Source organism: Aythya ferina, assembly GCF_964211825.1.
Source record: "Aythya ferina genome assembly, chromosome: 1".
NCBI lineage: Eukaryota > Metazoa > Chordata > Aves > Anseriformes > Anatidae > Aythya > Aythya ferina.
In genome coordinates this window covers 86,709,896-86,733,794 of record NC_140296.1, presented here as the reverse complement: position 1 = coordinate 86,733,794, position 23,899 = coordinate 86,709,896, and the positions used below count along the sequence as shown (strand labels likewise).

The 23,899-nt window shown below is 35.5% G+C and overlaps 1 protein-coding gene across 13 annotated transcripts in view; it reads left to right on the top strand.

Moving 5' to 3' along the window:
- DMD (dystrophin) overlaps window positions 1-23,899 on the top strand; it is a 1,246,037-nt gene that overhangs the window by 912,175 nt on the left and 309,963 nt on the right. For 12 of the 13 annotated variants that reach the window (XM_084515490.1, XM_084515483.1, XM_084515486.1 and 9 more), the window contains one exon: window positions 20,834-20,951. In XM_084515490.1, coding sequence (XP_084371616.1) covers window positions 20,834-20,951 — 118 coding nt within the window. Of the gene's footprint in view, window positions 1-16,601; window positions 16,737-20,833; window positions 20,952-23,899 lie in introns of those variants that run through there. The other variant, XM_084515480.1, reaches the window with a different exon arrangement.

The following is a 23,899-nucleotide window of genomic DNA, read 5'->3' as shown; positions in this document are numbered from 1 at the left end:
AGTTCTAGTTGGGAAGAGATTTCCTGAAATAATGCAGAAATAAATGCTGAGAAAGTTAAAGGTTATGTGTTAAAGCCGCTTTTTAGTTCTTATTTTATGATGAAGTAATCTCAGATGGTAAAAGATGGGAATAGCTACACAGAAATTTCTCAAATTTCTTTCAATTATGTTTAATAATACCTGCTTTTTTTTTTTTTTTTTCAGAATTTTAAATTAAGCCAAATGTCCACCTCACAAAGTCATTTCTAAAACACTACATTTTACTTTTTAGTATCTGAGTATTAAAATTTCTCAAACAATTTTTTTAATTGGGCCTACGTATTTTCAAAAAACATAGGCATTCATGTCTGTGTTTTGATGAGGAAAAACTAGGACATGCATAGGCAGTGATCCAGGTTAATAAATAGAACTTTTTCAATATAGTAATACTTAAAGTTCACTTTCTTAGTTTGATATAGTTCAATGCTAACATCTCTGTCATTTAAAAATAATTCCCCCAAAAACATTATTTAAAATAAAGTTCTCTATGAGAAAAATCCAGCTAAATTTACGCTTCTATCCTTGCAGTTCTGGGGAACTCTTCGTCTCTTCAGGAGCTGCTCCCACATGGCTCTGTACCACAGGGTCCATCCGTCAGGAGCAAAGAGCTCCAGCAGGGGTTCCACTAAGGGTGGCAGTTCCTGCAGATCTGGTCTGGCATGGGGCAACTGCTGAGCTCTGCTCACAGAAGCCGTCACTACAGTCCCCCTGCTACCCAAATCATGCCATGTAATCTTAATACAGAGAAACAGAGAAAACACAGTAATTTTGAATTTTTCATAAAACCTTAGAATTTTGATTAGTTATTTCAGTAGGGGAATGGAAGAGACAAGACAGAAATAGAAATAAATATGATGTACATCAAGGTTGTGTGTGTACAGCATTTTTCAGGACAAGAAAAGAAAAAAAAACCTGCTTTGACAGGTCATATGTTGCTGACCTTTATATGAAACACATTTAAAAAAAATAATCTCATACTCTCATTTTGTAATACAGTGCATTAAATGTACAATAAAGAAACAAAATGTATTTATTCAGAAATCTTGCTGTTTTACATACCTATTATTTCTGAAAAAGTAAGATTTTCGTAGAATGGTTTGGGCTGGAAGAGACCTTAAAGATCATCCCATCCATTCTAACCCCATCCAATCCAGATTATAAAGTACAACAAATAATACATTTAATTTATCCACCCAAATACAGATATGTTTATTATCTTCTTCATCCTTTCTGGTGTACTGATCTGAGTGATCACTCAGATATGCAGATTTACTCCACGAGTTTTTAAGGAAAAAAGCTTGTAAACTGTGCAGGGCAGAGATCCTGTCTTCATATGTTTTTACAAATTATTTAGACACTGTTGCTTCTATTAATACAAAACCAAACAACAACAACAAAAATAACAAACAAATGAAAGAAAACAAAACCAAACAAAAAACAGCAACAACCAAGCAAACAAACAAAAACCCACAGAATACCCACAGTGCTGTACTTATTTTGATCACATTTAAGCTGCATTACAAATTCCTGGCGTATGTCATTGATCAATGACAACATTATTTGTAATTCCTATTCTTAAGCATAAAATTGGTGCCGATTGTAGCAAAAATTATTGTATGTTTCTTGCTGCTGCAATGTTAGACATGTTATCTCAGATTTCCAAGCCATTTAACCATTTGGCCATCAAAGAGGAGACTGTTATCTGTTCTGGCATTAATCTACTCACAACTGTGCTTAGGAGCACAGTTTCAAAAGGACAACAATCATGCACAATATATTATAATTATGTCCCTTTAGGAAATAAGTAATGCAGAAAGATTTCTTGATCTTAAATCTTGTGTCTTTGCATCTTTATAGATTAAAAAGATCCTTTTTCAAAATGTGGTTATAAGGTATGCTTCCTAAAGTATTGTTTGGGGTTCAGAAGATTTTTTAAGAGGTGATAAAATGCAAATTGTAGGTATGCATAATATGAGGGGAACTCTCAGTGTAAATTCAATCAAGAATGAAATGGTATTATGTGCAAACACCTCCTGGGCTTGTGCAGAGGTAATGGAGCATAGGAAATAGATACAGTGACAGCCAAGAGAGGAAAAAGATATGTGACTTTCCTTACAACTTTGTTTAATAAAACTCTCAACATACATTGTGCATATAATGTATTGTTTTATCTCCATCCAAATCATCCAAGTTTTTCTTCCATGCATTTTTTAGACTGTAATTTGGTGATAATGGCTTCTTTGTACAGTTCAGGAGCAATGAAAATGAATAACAAGCCTGTTAATAAGCGGATGTGTATGCCTTTTCCAGTACAGAGCTCTTTATTTGAGTTGGTCAGGAAGAAAGCCATCTATTGCTTCTAAGAAACATCACTTAGTGAGTACTTTTTAATATTTAGGGAGACCAAATATGAAAGGGCAATTTTAATGCAGCTTCAGTAAGAGCTGGGTACGAAAACTTACCGATTTTTTCTCTTTCTCTTTTTCCTTGTTACAAGTTTATTACTGTTTTCGATATGGTTTATGACATCATGACATAAAGTTTGTCTTGTGCATTATGAATATGTTCAGTCATTTTGGTCTGTGTTGTTATATTCCAAGCCACAGTGCCTCAGTGAGGAACAGATTTCTGTTGTGCTGTCTGAGAAGGTCTGCATCAGTAACACAATTTGGGGAGTTAGGATGTGGTTTCTGCTTTCCCCCTTGCTCCAGTTGGGAGCAAGCTGTTCAGGCACAGAGAAGTTATGCCCTTTTACTCCCTAGAGGAGTTGGATTCATGATGCAGTTGGGATTCTCAGCTGAACTGTTTGTGTTGCCTCAACCTTGTCGACTTGTTCAGACTTTCTCATTTGAATGGAAAATTGTGATGACTGAATAATTGGAATATGACACAGACGTGAAAGGAATTTTAGTACTTTTTTTTTCCTGATTTAGATAAAGAGTCATGTGTTTGGAGAGTCTTCTTAGCAGCAGCTAGAAAAAATATGGATTAGTAACATAAATAATATATTATGCCAACACAGTAACAAAGCAAATCCTTTTCCTTTTTACTACTAAAAGAGGATCTATTTATAACACTACAAATTTCCCTATAATTTAGAAAAAGAATGAAACATTATATATAGAATTTGGCATGAATTTGGTTGAGAACAACATTACTATTAAAAAAAAAAAAAAAAAAGGTCTCTTAATAACTCTGTATTTGCTGGAGATCTTTCAGGTCTTTCAATCCACAGAATTGGCATGTTATAGACCTACAACAAATAACAGAATAACCAGGTTTCTAAACGGGACCAAAATTGTGTCTCACTACACTTGAAACATAAGAAATACCTTACTGGGGCAAAATAGAGTTCCAGTTTGCCTGGCACGGTGTGCCTTGTGGTGTTGACTGGGCAGGCCAGGCAGGGGGAGTGAACTATCTTGTTGTGGCATTACCTTTGTACTGCCTTGGCCCCACCCTCAGCATCCATAGCTGTTGGTTTAGTGATATCTGGAGACACATTACTGCCTTGTAGCATCTTTTTATCAGCCCTGTTTTCTGGGTTGTCTCTGAAGCTGCTGGTCTTCACAACCTCCTGTGGAGGCAAGCTCCAGATACTTACCACCTGCTATGAATATAAATCTTTTTGTTCATCTGTTTTAAATGCATTTCCATTGCAAGAATAGAGCATGTGCCTACTCTCTTCTGTTTTTCCACCGTTTAGATAGATATTAAGGAGAAAACCTTTCTTTTTATGTAACATTACCAAGTTTCTTAATTCTATTATTTTTTTTGGCACTTTTGCAAAAATCTTTCAGATACTCACATAACCTGCCTGAACCAAATCATCTTTCTCTTCATGCTTGCTGATTTCTTTAAATAAGCCCAGGACTTCCTTTAACAAAAAGCTATCTTAGCTCTTTCCAAACATATGATAGGAGGTGTTAATTTTATTCTTCAGAGTGCTTTTTACCAACATTTACCAGATGGGTAAGGCAGGCATATATGCCTGACGATGCCAGTGTCAGAATCACAACACAGTGTGACTGAAGCTTTGCACCTCCTGCCATCACAACATCTCTGATCTCCCTCTTCAGTTGGTGTTACTCGTATTGCAGGCTCATCATATTCTTTAGACACGGAATATGAATTCTAGGTTAATTATTGGGATTATCTAGTATTAGTTAATACGAACTATTTTTAAATATATAATTGTATCCCAACACTCACACAACCTATCTTTCCCATATACTAAGCATCCATATGTTACAATGCTTATCTAACTACCATTCTGTCCAAAACCTCTGAGCAACCTGGTATGCCAGCTAAAGTAAAGCAAGCTCTGTAAATCTTAGCTAAGAAATTGAGGCTGGCAGTTTGCAGTAGAAGAAAAAACAGAGAAGATGAAGTGCTACCCAACTATTTTGCACTGTCATTCCAATGAAAATACCATACTATGAGAAAATGCAGTGACAAAGAGGGACTGATTTCAATAGCAGTAACTTAGCTCAGAGGAAGTTGCTTGATTTGGGAAACTGCAAAAAATCATTTAGTAAGTGGTATTCTTCTAATATAGTCAGTCAGTCTGCAGGCGCTGTTTCTCATTCTCCCTTTCTCATTTTTCCTTATTGCTATCAAGTAATTAAAAGTTGAAAATGTGTTAGCTGTAGGAAATGTACTTGATCATATTTTTATGCAAACCAACAGTTGAACTTCTGTGAAAAATGATGCTATGAATTATCATAACATTCTATGTTTTTCTCCATGCCTTTTTTTTTTTTTCTTTTTGTATTTTTTTTTCCATAAAGAAATGATAGGTGTAATAATTATGTCTTGAAGGAGATTTGAAAGGATGTATAGTCCAGATTTTTGCCTCAGGCAGGATCAGCTAGATTTAAATAATTTCTGAGCAATTTTTGTCTAACCTGCTCTTTAAGACAGGAATTTTTCTGTAGCTTTGCAGAAATTTTGTTTCACTGCTTTGCAATCCTTGCAGCTCAAAAGATGTTTTTGTCCAACCTTAATATCCCCTGCTGCAATTTAGGCTAATTATGTCACCACAATGAAAATTGAGAACCATATATTCTCTTTCTCTCAGCAATAGCTTTATATATTTTAAAGCAGATACTGAGTTTAGTTCAATCTTCTCTAGACTAAACAAATCCTGTTTGTTTTGTTTGTTTTAATTTCTTTCCTTGTTTCTAGACTTTTGACCATCTGTCCAGACATTTGCAATCCATTTCTGTGTTCATCCAGTTTATTCAGCTAGGTTATTTGAATGCTTTGCACTTATTGAATTGAATTCTTAGTTTTTTTCTGAGACCACTTTGAACTGTGTTCCTGACTTCTTGAGTTCCTGCAGCTTTTTGGGTTTGGTATCATTGAGATTGTACTAAATCTACCCATCAATCAAGCAACTAATGAAAATAGTGATTAATATTAGATATAGTACAAATCTGTACATACCTTCACTTGGTGTTGCCTTTCCACACAACACTTTGTTTAAGTTATGTTTTTCAAAGAGTTAAATTTCGCCTTAGCTGAAAATTTCCTAGCTTGCTTGTTCTAATTTCACATGGGCAGAAGCCTTGTTCAGGGTATCAGACGTAACTTCTACCTGTTGTTCGTTTAACAAATTTTATGCTCCAGATGAAAGGAAAGTCAGTTGATTGGTTATTACTTATTCCTGATAAACTGTTGGCTGCTACCTTTTATTTTTTCCTTTGCTCACAGATTGATGGATAATATGTTTTAGAACAGAACTTAGACTTATTCATCAAAAATTTCTTGGGTTCTCTATCCTTCTTTCAAAAGTGAACAATACACATCCATTTCAGGTTCTCAAAGGTAACTATGAAAGACTATGAGATTGCTTAAGCAAGTATTACAACCGAAATTCATGAGTTGCCACATTACAATTCATTCTGAGTTAGGTAAAAATGGTGTCCTACAACAAACAAAATTTGTATTGCTTGTTTATTTTCTTTCACATGGAGACCTTCTGCTTAGAAGCTGTCAGCTAGGATTAATGCCGGAACAAGCTTGCTTTTTTTTTTTGCCTTTTTTTTTTTTTTTCCAGTCTAACATGTCAAAAGTTTCAGCAACTGATTCTGCTTTTTTAAAATGTTGCAACCAAAATGATTACAAATCTTAGAGCATCTGGGAGAATAATCTCTGCTTTGTACAGTGTTGCAGAAGAGAACTGGGCAGTAGGTTTGAAAGGTGTTGCCAATGGTGGCATAACAGTGGATGACAGTGCAGGAAGCTATTTAGGCCACCTGTGATGGGTATACTTCCTTACCAGATTATTGACTACTGATTCATATTACATATACATATATATGTGTCAACGTATGTTTATACATACATGTATACATATATACATTTCAGATACCTACTATATACATGTACGTATATTTTTATGGTAGAAGACGTAGGGAAGAGCAACAACAACAACAACAGATAGCTAAAAGGATTGCTGGCAGCAAATTCTAATCAACAGCCAGACTAAGCAGTGACATAGAGGTCAAAATAGAGAACAAATATTTGAAAATATCCTTCCAGAATGAATAATAAGAAATATATTTAAGATTAAATTATGAAGGACCGTTAGTACAGAAATCCTTAGAATGCTCCATGAAGATGATCCACAACTGTTGTACCTTTAAAAATATATATATATTGAATATGCAACAGTGAAGGTCTGACCTCTTTCTCTCTCACTCACCTGCATGCATACATGGATACTAGTAGTAGTGCTGTACTGTGGAGGTGCCTTGATAACAGATAGGCTCGTTGCAGCTGTTTTCAGTGACATAAAGCTGGGGAGCAGATGCAGGATCAGGTAAGTGGTTCTGCATGCAGTCAGTTGAGACTCATCAGGTCTCATTAACTCAGGCTGCTCCTGAAAGGCACCGTACTGCTGAGCTGGCCCCAAAAATTACATAGCTGTGTTCACACAACGCTCTGCATTCATTAGTTAAGTCTATCTGACCTAAGCTTGCTCTTTACTGAATCAGCTTTAGTGTCTCTAGCCCATGCAGTACTTAATCCAGAATTCAGGTTAAATCATCCATGGGTAATTGAGAATTGACTGCCTTTCTGGAGTGCACAGCTCAAATATCAGTTATCTGCTCTCTTGCATACCACTGCTTTTCCTAAACGTCCATCCCCTGCCTCTCATGCCTCTCTCTTGCTGTTCATTCTCACTCCCGTTTTCCCCTGACCACTGCTTGCCCATGACTTTTGTGCTTCCTTCTCCAAGTATTTTGAGCCATGAAGTTGCCCTCCTGGGCTGCCAGTGTCAGGCCCAAGCTGCCTTCGTGTACTTGTGCTGAGCCTGGAGCTTGCGGACTCAGGTGCTGCAGGCTGTGGTACAGTGATGGCTGGGTAGCGGGGTAGGAAGGGAGCAGTGCGGGGCAGGAACTGCTGCTCCCTGTACCAGGGAGCTCATGTTCAACCTGCAGTGGTACTGGGCTCTGGGCACCTCCAGCTGGCCCTGGGGTTAATGCTGTTGTGGCAGGAGATGACTTTTTCATTCAGTATGAGTAATGTGGATGATAGTGCTTCCAGGCTGTTCACGGTTTGAGTGGTTGTTAGTTTGTGGATAGAGCTGCAGTTTGGAGGTAATTCAGTAAACGTGCCCTCTGTCAGAAATTCCCTGCAATCATCTGTATCTATAGAAATCTCTCTTAATATATCTCCTATGTAACTTTAGTTGTTTATGGAGGGGAGCAGTCCTCCTAGAGAGCAACTTGGGTGATCTGCAATGTCTCATGCCATGAAGACAGTTTGAAACATTTCTCTTTGATCTACAGTGACATTAGAAAACAATAAACCATCATTTCACAAGGGAACTACCTTGGCATACGTGCTGAATCAGTTATAATTATGTTATCTTGAATGCCTGCACATCTGCAGCAGTGGGTAATTAAAGTTTGAAAGGAATCTAAAAAGGAATCTAGAAACTGAGTAAAGTTCACTCAGGTTTTTGAAACTACTTTTGTTTTATTTGTTTGTTTTTGTGTTTTTTTTTTTTTTCTGTATTTTTTTTTTTTTAAAGAAAAGTAGGTTTATGCTCAAATAAGTTAAACCAGACTGATTTTGATCAGACCTGGAATACAGAGGATGAAAAATGAGGTCACAGCTATAATTCCACTGTTAAGAATCTGTTTATAAATTAAAATAAAAACCATAACTTTTCTATTACCATAGCCTTAATAATGTTCTATGCCACTGTTTTTGGTGTTGCCCTTCTTTGGCATATTGTCCCAGTGTTGCCCAAATTTCAAAATGACATATGGTGACTTTAGGTACATGCATACTCCCATCATCCTCCATTCTTCAGGTACCCATCTCCAGTAAAGCAGCCCAGCTAATTTATGTTTCCTTTGCCAGCTTGCTTCTTTCATTTTGTTAGTTTATTCATTTATTTTATTTAGGGCAGGGGCCCTGCTACTTTTATCTTCTGTGCTTTCCAGCACAAGGCACAGACTGAAAGCAAGAAGAGGGGCATGGGAGTAAGCCAGCATAGTGGCATCAGTGCCAAGGTACAGATGAGAAATGATCATCCAGTGCTGCCTCCATAGCCCTCAATACCCTTTCTGAGAAAGTAGCTGACACAGAGCATTTGGACATGCAGAGGCATAGCTCTGAAACTTGTCAGCGCTTCAGAGTTTTGTTTTGGTTTTAACCAGAATATATTATTCTGTCATGGATAAATAAACTGATGTTGCTTTTAGCTGGTTCATCAGGGCTAAGCGATAATGGCATCTGTTCTGTCTTGTGTGTAATATTTCTCTTTTATTTCTTAGCACAGTTGTTCATTCTTGTTTTTATGAGCCTTAGCCTATGTTTCTAGAGAGTTCTTCAAGTCCCTTGGACAATGGCTGCAATGCACATCTTTGCATTTTCTAATGCTTGGAATGAAGGTATATAGAAGGGTACTCTGGAGGGATAAAGTAGAAACAACATAAACAGTAGCTTCTGAAACTTTGTTTTCTTGTGTTAATAATTAATAACGGACAAAAGAATTGTTTTCCTTCACATGTAGTTCTCAAGAAAAAATAAATCTTGGTTGTTTTTTGTTTTTTTTTTTTTTTTGTTTGTTTGTTTGTTTTTTCTGGTGGAAAAGAAGGTTGTTTTCATAAGCGTATGTGATAATTTTCAAGAGAGTAGAAGGATTAAGGTCAAAAAGCTGAATAAGAAAAATTTGCCAAGATAGATACATTTTTCAGCAGCATAGACTGTAAAATACCTCCCAGTTTTGCAGGCTGGTTTTGCAGCAAGCCAGTGACCTCAGTCTGGAGTCCTTCCAGGATTTAGCTCTTGAAGAACTGCTTGTCACAATCTAGCAATACTCTCATTTCCATAGGGAGATACAAATCATTAATTTTTAAAAATGTAACGCATTTGCAAGCTCTTGTTTCCACCTCCCAATATGGCCTTTCAGTTGAACTGACTTTGTTATGCTAACAGAGAAAAGGAGAGACAGAGACAAGCGTCCAGATGCATCTTCACAGCCTCCTAGTTAATTTGGGTTTGTCACCCCTGGAGAATTGGCTGCATCAATCCTTAGTTTATCCTTTATATGGTATGACATTTTCTTGCACATTACTAGTTTACTAAGTAAGATGTGAAAATATCACAGATCAGATAAGGGCAAATTTTCAGATATGGTAAACTTGTATATGATTATCCCAGAAGTGTATATGTATCACTGTATTGTGCTTTCTGAGAAATCACGTGACAGAGCTAGTATGATAAATACCATATTGGCATGGAAAAAAGTTAAAAGTCAGTGAAAAGCTCAAAAACATGTTGGATTAGCTAGTAAAGATGAACATTTTGTATTAATGAATTGTTAGCAGGCAGTGCTATAAGCCTCTGGGTTTAGGAACTGAGGTCTGTGAATTCAAAAGAATAACCTCTTATGTTGAAAAACAACACACTAAAAAGGGATGATATACATTCATCCTATCTTCAGAGTTATTTTTTCAGCCATGAGTGACACTGTTATGGAACTGAATGTAGTGAATCTCTGAATACAGTCAAAATTTTTAATGCAAAGCAATGTGTAATGTTTATCGTATAGCTAAGGCCCATCTTACAAGGGAGAGCAAGCATATGAGAACAGTCCAGCTTAAAACCTGGAGACAAGCCTATTTCTCTCTGGAACTGTGGAAGTACTTTATCTATAAAATGTTCATATTTGACAAAACATAACAAGAACTAAGTGTAAATAAAAATGCACTGGAAGAGACAGTCTCATGCCTATTTTAATTCTTTTGTCTCAATAAAAAGTTGACTGTCTGAAAACCAAGCTCTTTCTCTAAAGCAAGGGAATTACAGTAGCAAAACAATCTATCACAATTCACAGAAAAACCTGTCTGTGGAAAAATGTCAGCATTTCAAAACTAACGTACAAATATAATATAAGGAAGGTTATTTTCATTTTTACTTTTAATGGTGAAGTTTGTTTTAAGGTTATTTCCATTTTTGCAAGGAACTTATGTTCATAAATGGACTATAATCATATCCCAATAAATCCTCCTCCTCTGTTCCTACCAGACTGGACTAGTTTTCCTTGGGCTCCATCTTAAATATTGAAAAGGCCCATTGAAAAATCAGTATCTATATCTGCTTGTGTATACACATATTTATTTGTGTCTGTATACATAAATATACATATAAAGGAAATCATTTGTGCCTACATTTATTATAGTATTGTCTTTCCACTTTACAAGTGATTCTTTGTTTTCTGTTTATATCAGGTATATTTTTGAAACTGTCATTCAAATAATAAAACCATATGTTCTGAAAAAGAAAACTGCTGATATTTCTTCTGGTAAAGTATAATTGTGTTACTCCTCTGCAAGCTACTAATCAATGTCTGCACCTTCTGCCTCAAGCAATTGTTACAGATGAAATACATTAACTGTTCATAGTAGGAGTTCCCCTTGTCTGAACAAGAAATGGCTCCAGTTATATGCTTGAGTTTATGCTTAAACACTGTTCTCAGTCAAAAATTGATTAAATATATCTAAATTACATTATGACTGTGTGAGGGAAGGGAAGGTAAGCAGGACTGATACTTATCTGAGGAAGCAGATGATGAAAATCTACCTCAGATAAATTGGAATTATATATATGAATTGAAATTTAATCCAAAATGCATTTTAAATTTCTCATAAATTCATAGATTTCAAGATTAGAATGGACTGATAAAATCATGTACTGTTTATAAAACCATAATCCATGGGATTTTTTTGTAGGGATTCCTCTTCCTGCTCTTCAAAGTTGTGGTTGACTATTTAAAAAACATATGACCTTGATTTATACAATTCGGAATTCATACAGTTTGGAATCTCTTACACTCTTTAATGATCTGCTCTGTTTCTTAAATAGATTCAACACCAGGAACTTATGTCTTTTGTGCCTTCAGTTTCCTGCTAATATATATTTTTGACACTTTTGTCTGCATAATTAATAATTACTGTTTTATCAGAAAGCTGTTGTCTTCAGTGGCCCTTAACATGAACATATTCACCTTCTGCAGCAAGCTGTAATGACTTAAGGAGTGGCTCCATAAAATGCCAGAATGGTGCAAGATGAGGCCAATTGCAGGACGCAGCTGCCTGTCTCCCAGCCTTCAGCCTTGGACCCCCTTGCCTAACTCTGATGGCACTCAGCTCTACAACAGTGCAGGTTGCTATGCTCCTTTGCTTAGGCTTTTGCCTGGGAACTGAAGCTCTTCCAACCTGCTCTGCAGAAGTTTAAACCATCCTCACAGTAAGCCTTCCTTCACCTGCCTCGCTTGAATATCTGCTGGGTGTTCTCTGTCAGCACATCAAAAGGGAATTCACTGGATATGCAGGAGGAAGAGCTGCTGCCTTTTTGTGGTGTTTTGTGGGTTTTCTAGTGGATAAGACATCCATCTAGGCAGTGAGTCACCTGCTTTCAGTGTATTTCTCACCCCCTACCTTTCAGAGATGTTCCTTACACCAGGCAGTTCTGGTCGGTGTTAGCTTGTGCCTAGTAGTGGCAGCACTACTCAGAAAAGAGTTCATCGGGACACCCTCCACCTGAGACAACACAGAACTGATCAAAGGAGTGCTTGTGTAGTCGTTCTAGTCACGCAGCGGCTAGGCATCTTTCCACACAGCCTACACATGGCTGAGTTCCCTTCTGAGACATCTACTCTCCACCTGCTTTTCACACTGCAAAATAACTTGGGGACCTAACTCAGCCACAGCTCCTACTTTAGCTACATGTAGTGATCAAGTATGCAGCACTTAAATCTGTTTCTCAGCCTACCCCTTATCTTCTTATGACACGAAGTGCAAATTGTAGTTTTTGAGTGTAAAATATGGTATTTTCAAAAGACTGAGATCTTTGTGACACTACCGAGATGAGTTGGTATTAGTAATTCAATAATTCCTGCTGGCAACTAAGAACTTGAGATCTCTTTAAAATTAGTTATAAAAGGAAGACTTGCCCAGTCCAACCATTTAATAACTAATTTTACAGTACGCCACTGCTTTCTCTTCATAATCTCCTCAGTCTTCAAATATTTTTTTGGACTTGCAGTATCCACATTGCATACATTGCCCTCCTTCCTTCACTGTTAATGAAATATGAACATCAGAATTTTTCCTTTTTTTTGGTTTCTACTTTTACCTTCTGCATTATTGTTGGACTTAATTAAGTACATAGCTACTGAAACATGAGGGAATAAAGGCTAGAAGTAAAAATTTGAATGAACAACAAAAAAAATAATATATAATCCTCAAACAAAAATTTAAAAACAAAGCAAAACAAAAAGACTGAAAGAATTATAACAGTAGGAAAAAAACCTTTCTGAATATGCCAGAAAGGTTTAGGTATAAAAATTGGGTTTTTTACTTTGTGTGTTTCTCATTTTTTAGAATGATAATTAAATATGAATGAAAAAAAGGATTCAAGTTACTAGATCTGGGCTAAAGTTATTCCATTTCTTATCAGAAGCTGGTAAATAAGAACAGCACAACACCCTCACCCAGGAGCTATTAAGTTAATTTTAAGAACCAATTGATATAAAAGATTTTGGATTTGTTTTTCAAATGATGATGTGCCAATCTATCTCATTTTTCTTAATTGTTATGAACTGTTATTAATTTGTTATTCCCGGAGAAAACTCCATTTAAAAGTAAACATGGATTTCCAGAGTAGAAATTTCCATAGTAGATGGAAGTAGATTTCTGTTTTCCATAGTAGTAGTAGAAAGTCACTCTGTATTTTGTTTTATTGAGAGCAAAATATTGATTCAAGCAATTTTTTTCCCTGTAAAATTGGATAACTTGGGGACCATCTTTGGTCAAGCTCTTAGCTTTTCTTCTCCACAAACATATAGTAGTTGTTTGTTTTTTTAATTAAAAAAAATAATATATATATATATTCATATATATATATATATATATTCATATATATATATGAAAAGGATAGCTAAAAATACCTGTTTGTGTTGCCTCTGTTCATAACATAATGTTATGTGTATTCAACACTGTTGTATGCAAGGTAAACATACTTTCTGTTTAAATATGTGACAAGGTAAAGAACATTTTACTTTACTTTTGAAGTGCATTGACAAGTGCAATTTTCACCAGATCAATCTCAGATAAAAGGAGTTCACACTACCACCATCATCCAAAAAACAAACTCCAGTAAAGCAAAAACAAAAGCTGCAGCTTCGAGAAACAGAACAGCTGTTCTCCATTTTCTTGGTAACACACATTTGTAAGCACAGTGGAAAAATCCTTACTCTGAAAAATGTTAGTTATATAGGAGAAATAAAATAGTAAATTTTGCAAATAACATTCCAAAAATGGTAACTATGTGATGAGAGATTTCTGTTTGCTGTCTAATATAGAAGTTGGGGATTCTCTGTACCTCCTAATACTGGGTCCCATCAATGAAGTTTTTGAGTGTGGTTGTCTGCAAGGACATCAGATACCCTGGAATAGTTTTGTCTGATTCTTTAGGTAATCAAGTAACAGAGAAACTCATGCTCTTTTACATAATGCTCATACTTTATTGCAAATAAAAGTAGTGTCAAACATCCACATTGTATGGGGACAAAAGGCTGTGATTTCATACACAGTTCACTTCTGCTCAGATTTTCTCCTAGAACTGTCATCCTGTTTCAGTCTTGAGATTTTACACATGATTTATCACCATGTTCTTTTAGTTGAATGAATCTCATTATAGCTAAGCATCTGAATCTTTAAATATTTTCCCACTTGTTACAGTTTAATCTTTAGCTTCCCCCCCCCCCCCCCCCCCCTTCCCACCAGTGGGTATAGAGTGAAATCCAATTGTCTGAGAGTGATTCATTCCCAAACCATACTAAGCTGTCATTTTTTCCTATTCTCCTCTTGATCTTCTCTCCATCCTGGATGGACTCTAGTGCAGTCCATCAAGATATCTCAGTTAGAATGAGCAAGCTGAGGAAGGTTTGACTACCTCCCTGGACATGCACCATATTTACAAAATAGCATAGACAGTATGCTCCTTATGTAATACCCCTCTGTTCACTGCTTGTGTTCCCATAGATGGTATCTGAGATAGCTGCCAGTGTTCATCAATTAGGATTGTTTGTAATTCATTATTGTAAAAATGGCACAGTCTGTCCAAAAAAAATCTTATCTGAGAATCTTGTTTAGCACATAGCACATCTGAAACTGCATAGCATTCCTGAAGATTCTGGATTAATCTTCATTTATCAGTTACCCAGGAAAAGTCACTAATTCGGCCACTTCTGCTACAGTCCTCTATCACTCCACATATTGTAGTATAAGTTGCCTTGGTAGCTGTTAAGAATAATTTTAATTATTTGTTTGTTTTTAGCCTAGCATTCTTGCAACTTCTTGTGAAATTGTGAATTTGATAAAGATGGAAAATCTTGCATTCTTACTGTAGTTTAAATTCATTCTTTCTCGGATACCAGCATAAAGGAGGGGTGTGTGCGCCGTGTTTTTCCTAGTATTGATACCCAGTTTGGTGGTCACTCCTTGTGACCTTGACCCATGCTGCATATACTTTTCCTTGCTGACTATCTCATTTGTAGATGAGCAGAAGGGTATCTGCCTCCTGCAGTTCTGGAGCAGGATACTTGATATCTCTGTGAACTCAGATTTAAAAGTTTTTGTTTGTTTGTTTGGTTGGTTTTTATCTTCTACAGTTCAGTCACCTTTCCTTAGAGATCTTACTTTGCTGTGGTGTTTAGGAGAGTCTTAGAACAGATTCAGGCAAAGTCCTGTCTTTTTTTTTTTTTTTTTTTTTTTTTTTTTTTTTTCTCCCCTAGGCAATGTCTGCTCCCAAAGTAATTTTTTATAGATGGTGAACAGGAGAGGAAGAGAGAGGGTGAGAGTTCTCTCAGCTCTAGCCATCACCGTCACCTTACATTGTTGGTCAAAGCATGGAGATTTAAATCAATTACTCTCCATTTTGCTTGGCTTTGTTAGCATATGCCAAAAGCACATTGCACTTTTTGCTGTCATAACTTCCTGCTATGAACCAGAATCCATAAGTTATACAAGACATTGTACAACTCCCGAGTTGTACAAGCTTCTCAGATATTCATATTGCCACAAAATTTGTTGATTTACTGTCACAAAAATCATACAAAAAGTTCTACGATGCTTTTTTGTGCCTCTAGTGACACACCTGATTAGTTGTCACTTGTGGCTTTCCAACAACAGCACTGATGGTTTGATATACTCACTAAACCAGTGGGGAGGGCTGCACAGGCAGTTCTGGAGTGGGCATAAAAATAAGTGCTTATGAAAACTTTAGCTATATAAATTACTCAGGTCATAGTGCCCCATCTGTTAATGTTTTGATTTCACTGACAGGTACCAATCAGCTAGCAATGCTGTTGAATAGTAAGTCTAGCTCTTCTTATTTTCTTAAAATTATGCATGCTTTGAAGGGAAAACATGAAACAACTAATAGCCAAAACAAAAGTTGTCTTAAAAAGAGAACTCCATTGCATTTAATTACTATAATTTTATTTATTTATTTATTTATTAATGCAGAGAGTATGTAAACAATCACTTTCTCTCTTACTCCCTTCCTGCTTAGTGACAAGAAAACATTCAAATTTTGCTTGGGTGGAATAACTTAACAAAGCCAATTTTATTATGTAGATTAATTGTAGGTGTAGCATATCTACATCTTGCTTAAACTTAAGATTTAGATTCTATGATTTTTCAAAAGATAAGAAAACCATTTCCTCAACAACTGTTTAATGGAATTATGCTTCTTCTAAGAATAACATTGTGAGTTTGGAGGAAGGACTAGGTTCATAAGAAGAAAAATGCATCTTTTTCTTGTTCCCATTCCCATATTTGTTGTTCAACTCAGGAATTGCTTTTGTGGTCCATTAGTTCATCTCATTAAACAAGGTTGGTGGTGATCCTAATCAAACCATCACAAACAGCTGGGAAGTTTTAGTCTTCACCATGTGTTGTTTATGACAAAGTGGTGCTTCCAATTTACTCTTAATCAGGAGGGTCTGCTCTAAATCTCCTTTTTAGCCAACATCAGCCTTGGGCTTATTTGCTATTAGCTTTTTGAAGTCAGAAAAGATGAAAAAAAGAAAAAAATTAAAGGTCCTATGTTGTACAGGTGGCTGGAGTGATAAATATACAGGCTGCAGGATGCTATATGTTGTAAAGGTAGAGAATATTTTAATTCTCAATCTCAAGCCTTGCATTTCAATGTTTAATTTGTCACTCTTCATGTCTTCCAGTTTTTGTTGTTTTTTTTTTTTTTGGAATTTTTATACAAGTTATTTCTGTTGCTGACTTAAAACAGTTTGATCCATAACTTAACCCCGGTTTCATGTAAAGGAATCATAAAAATTAGGAACCTGAAAATTAGATTTTTCTTTTGAGCAGCTGCTGTCCACAAAAGTGGAAAGATTGTTGAATGCGAGTAGCATCATTTTTTACCAAAATGTAGGCACGTTTGATGACTAAACCTCATTTTTCCATTACTGTGGTGTCACCAAGCACTGTTGCTTTGGCGTTCATATGGAAAAAAAAAATAAAAGTTCTTTGGTGGTTTGAAATTGTATTTCTACAACTGTGGTTGTCCCTAATCTTTGTTCATTGTTAACCTACTCCTGTTGGCCTACACTTAACACATAATTATTGATTAAAATATGGTTTTTAATGTTTTACAGCATACATTATTGTACTTTTACAGAACATCAGGTAAATAATAGTAACAGGAAATTATATTTATAAGAATGGAAGTATTTATGAAAGAAAAGTATCTTTTTTATGTTGATGACTCCCCAGATGTTTGTACCGTTGCTTTCAGTGACCTGAGGGAGACTAGATAGATTTCTGCTTAACTTATTTTGAAAATTCTTTCATAATAACTTTTATTTTTGTATTACCCATTTCTAAATAGCATAGAAGATTTCATTTAGTGTGCAGACATTCCAAATTAGAGGCATCTGGTCTGTTACATCTGCTGTGCTTCCACCAGGGTGCCACTATTAAGGAGTTTTTCTTCCCGTGGTTGTTGTAACAATATTTTCTACTGATTTCTACTTATGTTCCAGTTGAGGATCCAGTTTTACAATCTTAAATAGTTGGCTGAATTTGTAAAAGTTTTTATGGTATCTCCATATATATATTTTCTCTGTCTTTTTTTTCTTTCCTTTTTTTTTTTCCCTCAAACTCGTGTTTAGTGGTCTTTTATTGCATGTTCATCAAAGCACTTCTCTCTTGTTACCCACAAAGTCCATTTGTATGATTAATTTATCCAGCCAAGAAATATTTTTCTGATTTTGATAATACTTCAAGAAAGATAAGTAGATCTCAAGTGTTGCTGTTCATGTTTATGCTACAGGATCACAGGGAGGCTCAGGAATCATGTATTTCACCAACTACTTCTATCCATGTTTCCACCAGGTTTTGTATTTGTATGTGCAACTTACGTTCCATATGGAATATATATTTATTAAATCTTTGAAATTGTACCAATTGGTGAAATTGTATCAATTAATATTGCACCAATTTTAACTAATGTTTCTTTAGCAACAAAAAAGTTGTACCTTGTTTAAGATTCTGGGCAGACACTGAATCAAAGAAAAAATATATTGATTTGAGGAACATTGTTTTTTCCTTATTCTGAGAAATCTTTCTAAGACTTGAGAAAAAAGCATCTGCTCTGTAGCTGTACATTATTGTCTCCTTGACAGGTCCAAGAATCTTCAGATATTTTCATAGTATAGAGGTTTCAAGATGCCCTTCCTGACCTTTCAAAAAACACATTAGTACATCTGGCAGACAGTAATTTTATTTCCATTAAATGGCAGAGGGAAGGATGTCCTCACAGTCCATATAGGGACGAGACTTTTCTCCCCAAGAAAGCAGCAGAGTTAGAAAAAAAAAAAAAAAAAAAAAAAAAAATCATTCAATACAGCATTTACGCTTACCTGTTGCTCATTTTTGTACTGAGAAGATCATTACTGAGCCATTCTTACCTATTGTTTTGTTTCTTTCTAGATTTCATACAGTAAAAGCTTTCTTCTTTGCTGCTAACATAGTATTTAATCTGTTTGGAGATTTAGGCTGGATCAGATAAATTCAGATAAATCATTACATTAAATTTATGAAATAAGAAAAAAAAATACGTTTAGGGAACAGTTTGGGAGTCATTGTTGGTGTAAGACCTTAGAATAATTTAATTTGCTTCTCCTCTTCTAAACAGTTTCAAGGTGGGAGAAGAAGAGGAGAAGAGAAGTATTACTTTAGAGACCACACAATTATCTGAGCATGTTGTACTTTAATGTTCCTTCTGCACAGTCTATTTTGGTAATGTGTATAATGCAGATGTTAGGCTGCAATGGGACTGCTTTTTCTATAGTAAAATTCATGTCACTCATTAACTTGTCTTCCTTGAAAATATAGTTTTGAGGGCACATAGATATCTAGAGGTAGTAACTGCATCAGTAGATTTTATTTCTTTTTCTTAAGTACTTTCACTAAGGAGTGACTTCTAATGAGAATTCTTTCCTTAATTACTCAATCTGCTGCATTAACTGAGTGTCTCTGTATGCAATCCAATCAGTATAGAAGTACAAATACCATCCAAAGCTATGGATGTATGAGTTTAGAAAGTCAGTTATAACAGGCTTTCAAGGAAATTCTGATACAAAAGTTAAAGACTGGAATTTCACAGGGTATAACTGGATGTGTATCTTGAATTTTTTTTTTTTTTTCTGAAGAGTTTTATAACTGAACAAAACTGAAATTCTGTGGAGCTTGTAGCTTGCTCTTGACGATGCATGCTGTACTTATTGCAAGTGATATCCTCATGCTCTTTTGATAATCCCCTCACACAGGAAATGATATTAGTCCTTTACTTGTCACCTTCAACGTGGTGAAATTATGTAACCCTAATCTAGGTTGGAGGACCTAGGATTTAAGGTCAGATGATGCAGGTCTTTTTTTATGCACTGCAATTAGTGAATTACAGCTTTAAAAATAAAGTATAATTATTTATAATAAAAGTGTTTTAAGAAAAAAATACTTAGACAAAACAATCCAAACAGATGTCTGTAAACAGATGAGTATACCAACAAATTATGTAACCATTATCCACGCAAGAACTCTGAAAAATAAAAATCCACCAGTGACCTTTGTTGTCAGCTTGACATTGATATACTGCTGTACCTGCTAGCAGTATGCCAACATACTCCTGGGTTCTGGTGACTCAGAATTGTGGGCCAAAACATTATTTTGTCATAATTTGGTAATAAATACTATAAAAAACTTCTAACTCCTAATTCTGCAAAGCTGCATTACAGGGGTTTGAAGTTGCTAGATTTGGTCCATGTCTTTTAAGTACACACTTCAGATGATTTTTATCTGGGAAACTATTGATCTGATTCTTTGTTTGCTCTTCCCTAATCCTTCAGTGTAAGTTAAACTAATATATACATAAATCTTATATGCCATACTTTTCTTGAGTTCTCATTTTGCTTGTGTATAAAACTGTTGTATTTCAGTATTTATTACCTCATAAAGATTATGGTTCATTATTCTGAAGCTAATCTTTTTCTCTGTGAGTAGCTGTAAGTCCCCTTCTGATTTACTAGTTAGATTGCCTGAGCTTTATATAACATCTTGACCAACATAAATTACTGTGACTGGTGATTATTTTTCTTCTAGGTAAGGTGTCAGGGCAGAAAAATTAACGTTAACAGTCATATATTGGCTTTAAACCACTAGAAAGTAATTAAATCTTAAAATGTTAAGAAACAAACAGTATTAATTAGACTTCATGAGTTACTAGAAAAATCCTGCCTAATCTGATGACAATGTAAACCCCTATGTCTTTAAAAAAAAAAAAATCCATTGTATAGTCTAAGAGAATAGTATCCTTTCTTTTTGCAAAGAAAAAGGTTTATATAGATTTATAGGTTTAGGTTTACTGTTGGATTTTAACTTGATGGGTTAAAAATGAAGAATGGTTGTCATTTTATATTTACTTATATAGGCTTCATTTCTAATGGTGATTACAAGATAGACTTTATTTGTATTATATATGTATGTATGCTATATTTGCACCTATATAACAATACATGGACATTATATGGAAGGTCCAGACCAAATTCTTCATTAGATGTGAAATTGCAAAAGAGTTTTCTGCTTTAAATCAAAGTGGCTCAGGAAAAAAGCCCCTATACATGGTCTTCTCAACAGCTCTACATGTTTTTTCCTTTATTTTATTTTTTGTATTTCTGTGCAACTAGGCAATACTACAGGATCTGGAGCAAAGACGTCCCCAGCTGGATGAACTAATAACTGCAGCACAAAATCTAAAAAACAAGACGAGCAATCAAGAGGCCAGAACAATAATTACTGACCGCAGTAAGTGATGATTCTGCTATCCTGTGATGTTTCAGGAAATATGAAAGATGTTGTAATACTTGATAAGCTTAACATTTTTTTAGACATTTTATGCATTTGTCATGAATGGGAGAGTTCCATTAGGAGAGTTCTCACAGAGATTGTCCCAAACTACATATCACTATGCAAGTGAAAGTCAGTGATCACAGATTTCAAGATTCTCACCTTACATTTCATATTGATTGTCTTTGTAGTTGAAAATTTTCAGAAAATACAGAATGTGATCACCATAGATAATGAAATACTATTATTCTTAAAATAAGATGGGAGAAAAAAAAATAAAAAAGGAATTCATAGAGTATAGCCATGAGCTTGTAAGAAGCTTTCAGTTCAACAACTGCAGTACAGTTGCAGCCTCTTCTTTCATCTTGCCTAAGGTGGCATAAGCCTGACGATACATACTAGGTTTGTGTCAGTTCTTCAGTTCTGACAGAATTAACCAAAAGCAGTGTAAGGTAGACGAATTAGGAGAAATAATGTTGTCACCCTTGAATGTCCTTGTGCTGTTCACCATAAGATGAAAAACACACTCTCAGGATCATGCTGAAAAAACAGCTTTCTGTGGCAGGCTGTTATATATCCTTGGTTATTAATTCGGACTAAATAAAATACAACAACAAAAGTCTTCTTTTCATCCTAGAGGTCCTCTGTACAGCCTAGAGAAGACTCAGGTCAAATGCTGTGCATGTGGACACAGACAGCTCACTTTTGGTGGATGCAAACTGTTCTGTATGTTTTGGTCTGGAGACCAGGAGTTGCTCCCTGAAACATGACTTTGAAGGTGTAGATACAGGCTAAGCACCTCTATCCTCATAATTTTGAATGAAACATTAATGACCTCTTTTTTTCCTTCTTTTTTAACCATCGGGTTAATATTTTCCATAATGTTTCAAAATCATATTGCGTAATTGGATTACCTAGTTGGTAGTAGCATGTACATAAACTATTTAGACTAGGTACTATATAAAGTAACAATATTGCATAACTGTTATCTTCCTGCCTTGAAATTTAATAGGACTCAGAGAGAGAGAAGATATATTAATTTCATTTGAAGTTTGAGGAGAAATTGATAATATTTATATATTACATAAGACCTCGTTTCTGTTTAACATGCAAATTAATTTTAAAATCACATACTCAACTGAGTTCAGACAGTTTGTACATACACCTTAACTTTACAGCTCTCATTCAAAACCAATATGACATACTTCCATCAGTATTTTATAGTATATGTTTTCATTTTTAATTCTGAGGCAAGCCTTCTGAAGATAAGAATTGTAGACTTTACATTATATGCAAGCATAATTCCTATAAGCCCTCATGAGAATTGTATGCTAGGCTAAATTTCCTTCTGTTGGAAAACTGCACTTCAGTTTAAGTGAAATTGCTTTCTAAAATAGATTAAATGCGTCTTTCTCATATAGCAAAGAAAAAAAGAAAAAGCAAGCTATCAGACTGAATCATGAAAGAATATTAGAATATTTGGTAACCCAACTATATTACGGCTTGATTTTGTGGCTTGTGGTGTGGTAAATGTATGATATATGATGATTTCATAGATTTTTTTGTCTATAAATGCTCCCAAAACAATTAGTTGTCTTTGAACTTAAAGCATACATGATTCTTTTTGAACTGAATTAGCAGTTAATTTTCTATGGTGAAACTGTCAATATGCTTTAATGCAAATCTGCATCTTATACAGTAAATACATGTATAGCATCTTCTAATGTTATCCTATTTTTTTTTGTGAAAGTTTAAAAGTAAGCAAATATTTCTTACTGTTAGAAATAGGTCCCAGTTTCTGCAATGGAAAGACAAAGTATGATCAGGAATAATTTTGATCCAGTCTTCTGAGGCAGCATACTAGATTCATGATTTTTTTCATGCTTAGTTTATATTTGTATAATTGTAGGTACTAAGCACTATTCAAGAGGTATTTATTACTTTTGAATTTTAAAGAGATCTTGATTAAAAAAAAACATAGGACTTTATAATGTGAAACAAGTTTTTTTGTGTGTGTGTGTGTGTTTTTGTTTGTTTGTTTGTTTTCCTTAATGTAGCCAAATGTGGACTATTGTCATGCCAAGTATTTCTTTAAGTAAAGAACTTTAGTAATGTTTATATTTTAATCATGTTATTTTCTTCCTCTATGTTGTATGAAGAAGAAGGATACTACACCGTTTAGTTGGAGACAGGCCTGCTAACTACCTGTATAGACAGGATCCACTTGTTCTTGCTGCAGTTGCTGCTGGGGTAGTTCTGTTGCACCCTTCACAGTGCTGCACTTTCCTGAATATAGGACTGTCCTTATCTCCAGCAAAAGAGCTGTGTGCGCTCTAACACAGTGCTTTTGAAGCCTGCTGTGCTGTACAGGGCTCCCACCTAGTGCAGTTGCTTTGCCTTGCAGACTGGCACACACTGAGCAAAGCCCAGGATGATGCCCCTGTTCCTTCCCCAGGAATCTTGCTTGCAGGGAGAGCTGAGCCAGGGCCAGAGAAACTGCTCTGCTTGCTAAGGTCTGCACCTTCCCCACAGCCTTGTAGAGCATCCTTCCCATTTCACTTGGACTTAATACCAGAATCCTAGTGCAAGTCCTCCCTGCCTATCTTGCTCGCAGACTGTTCCCCATTTCCTGTGTTTTTTCTCTCTCTCCATGAACGTGAATGGGTTACCATGGTTATGTCTTAGCAGTTATTAGCACTGATTCAAATTTATCCAGTTTCATGACCTGTGCATCAGCACTGTACCGTTCATGCTCCACTGCATCTGTGTATCACTTATACATGAAGCCTTCTGAAATGTCACAAATCAGGTGCCAAATGCATTGGATCACACCAAGAAGAAAGGGGAGCATGGTGCTGCACTGCGCTGGTGTGTCTCATACAAACTGACAGTCAGCTATAGCTAGT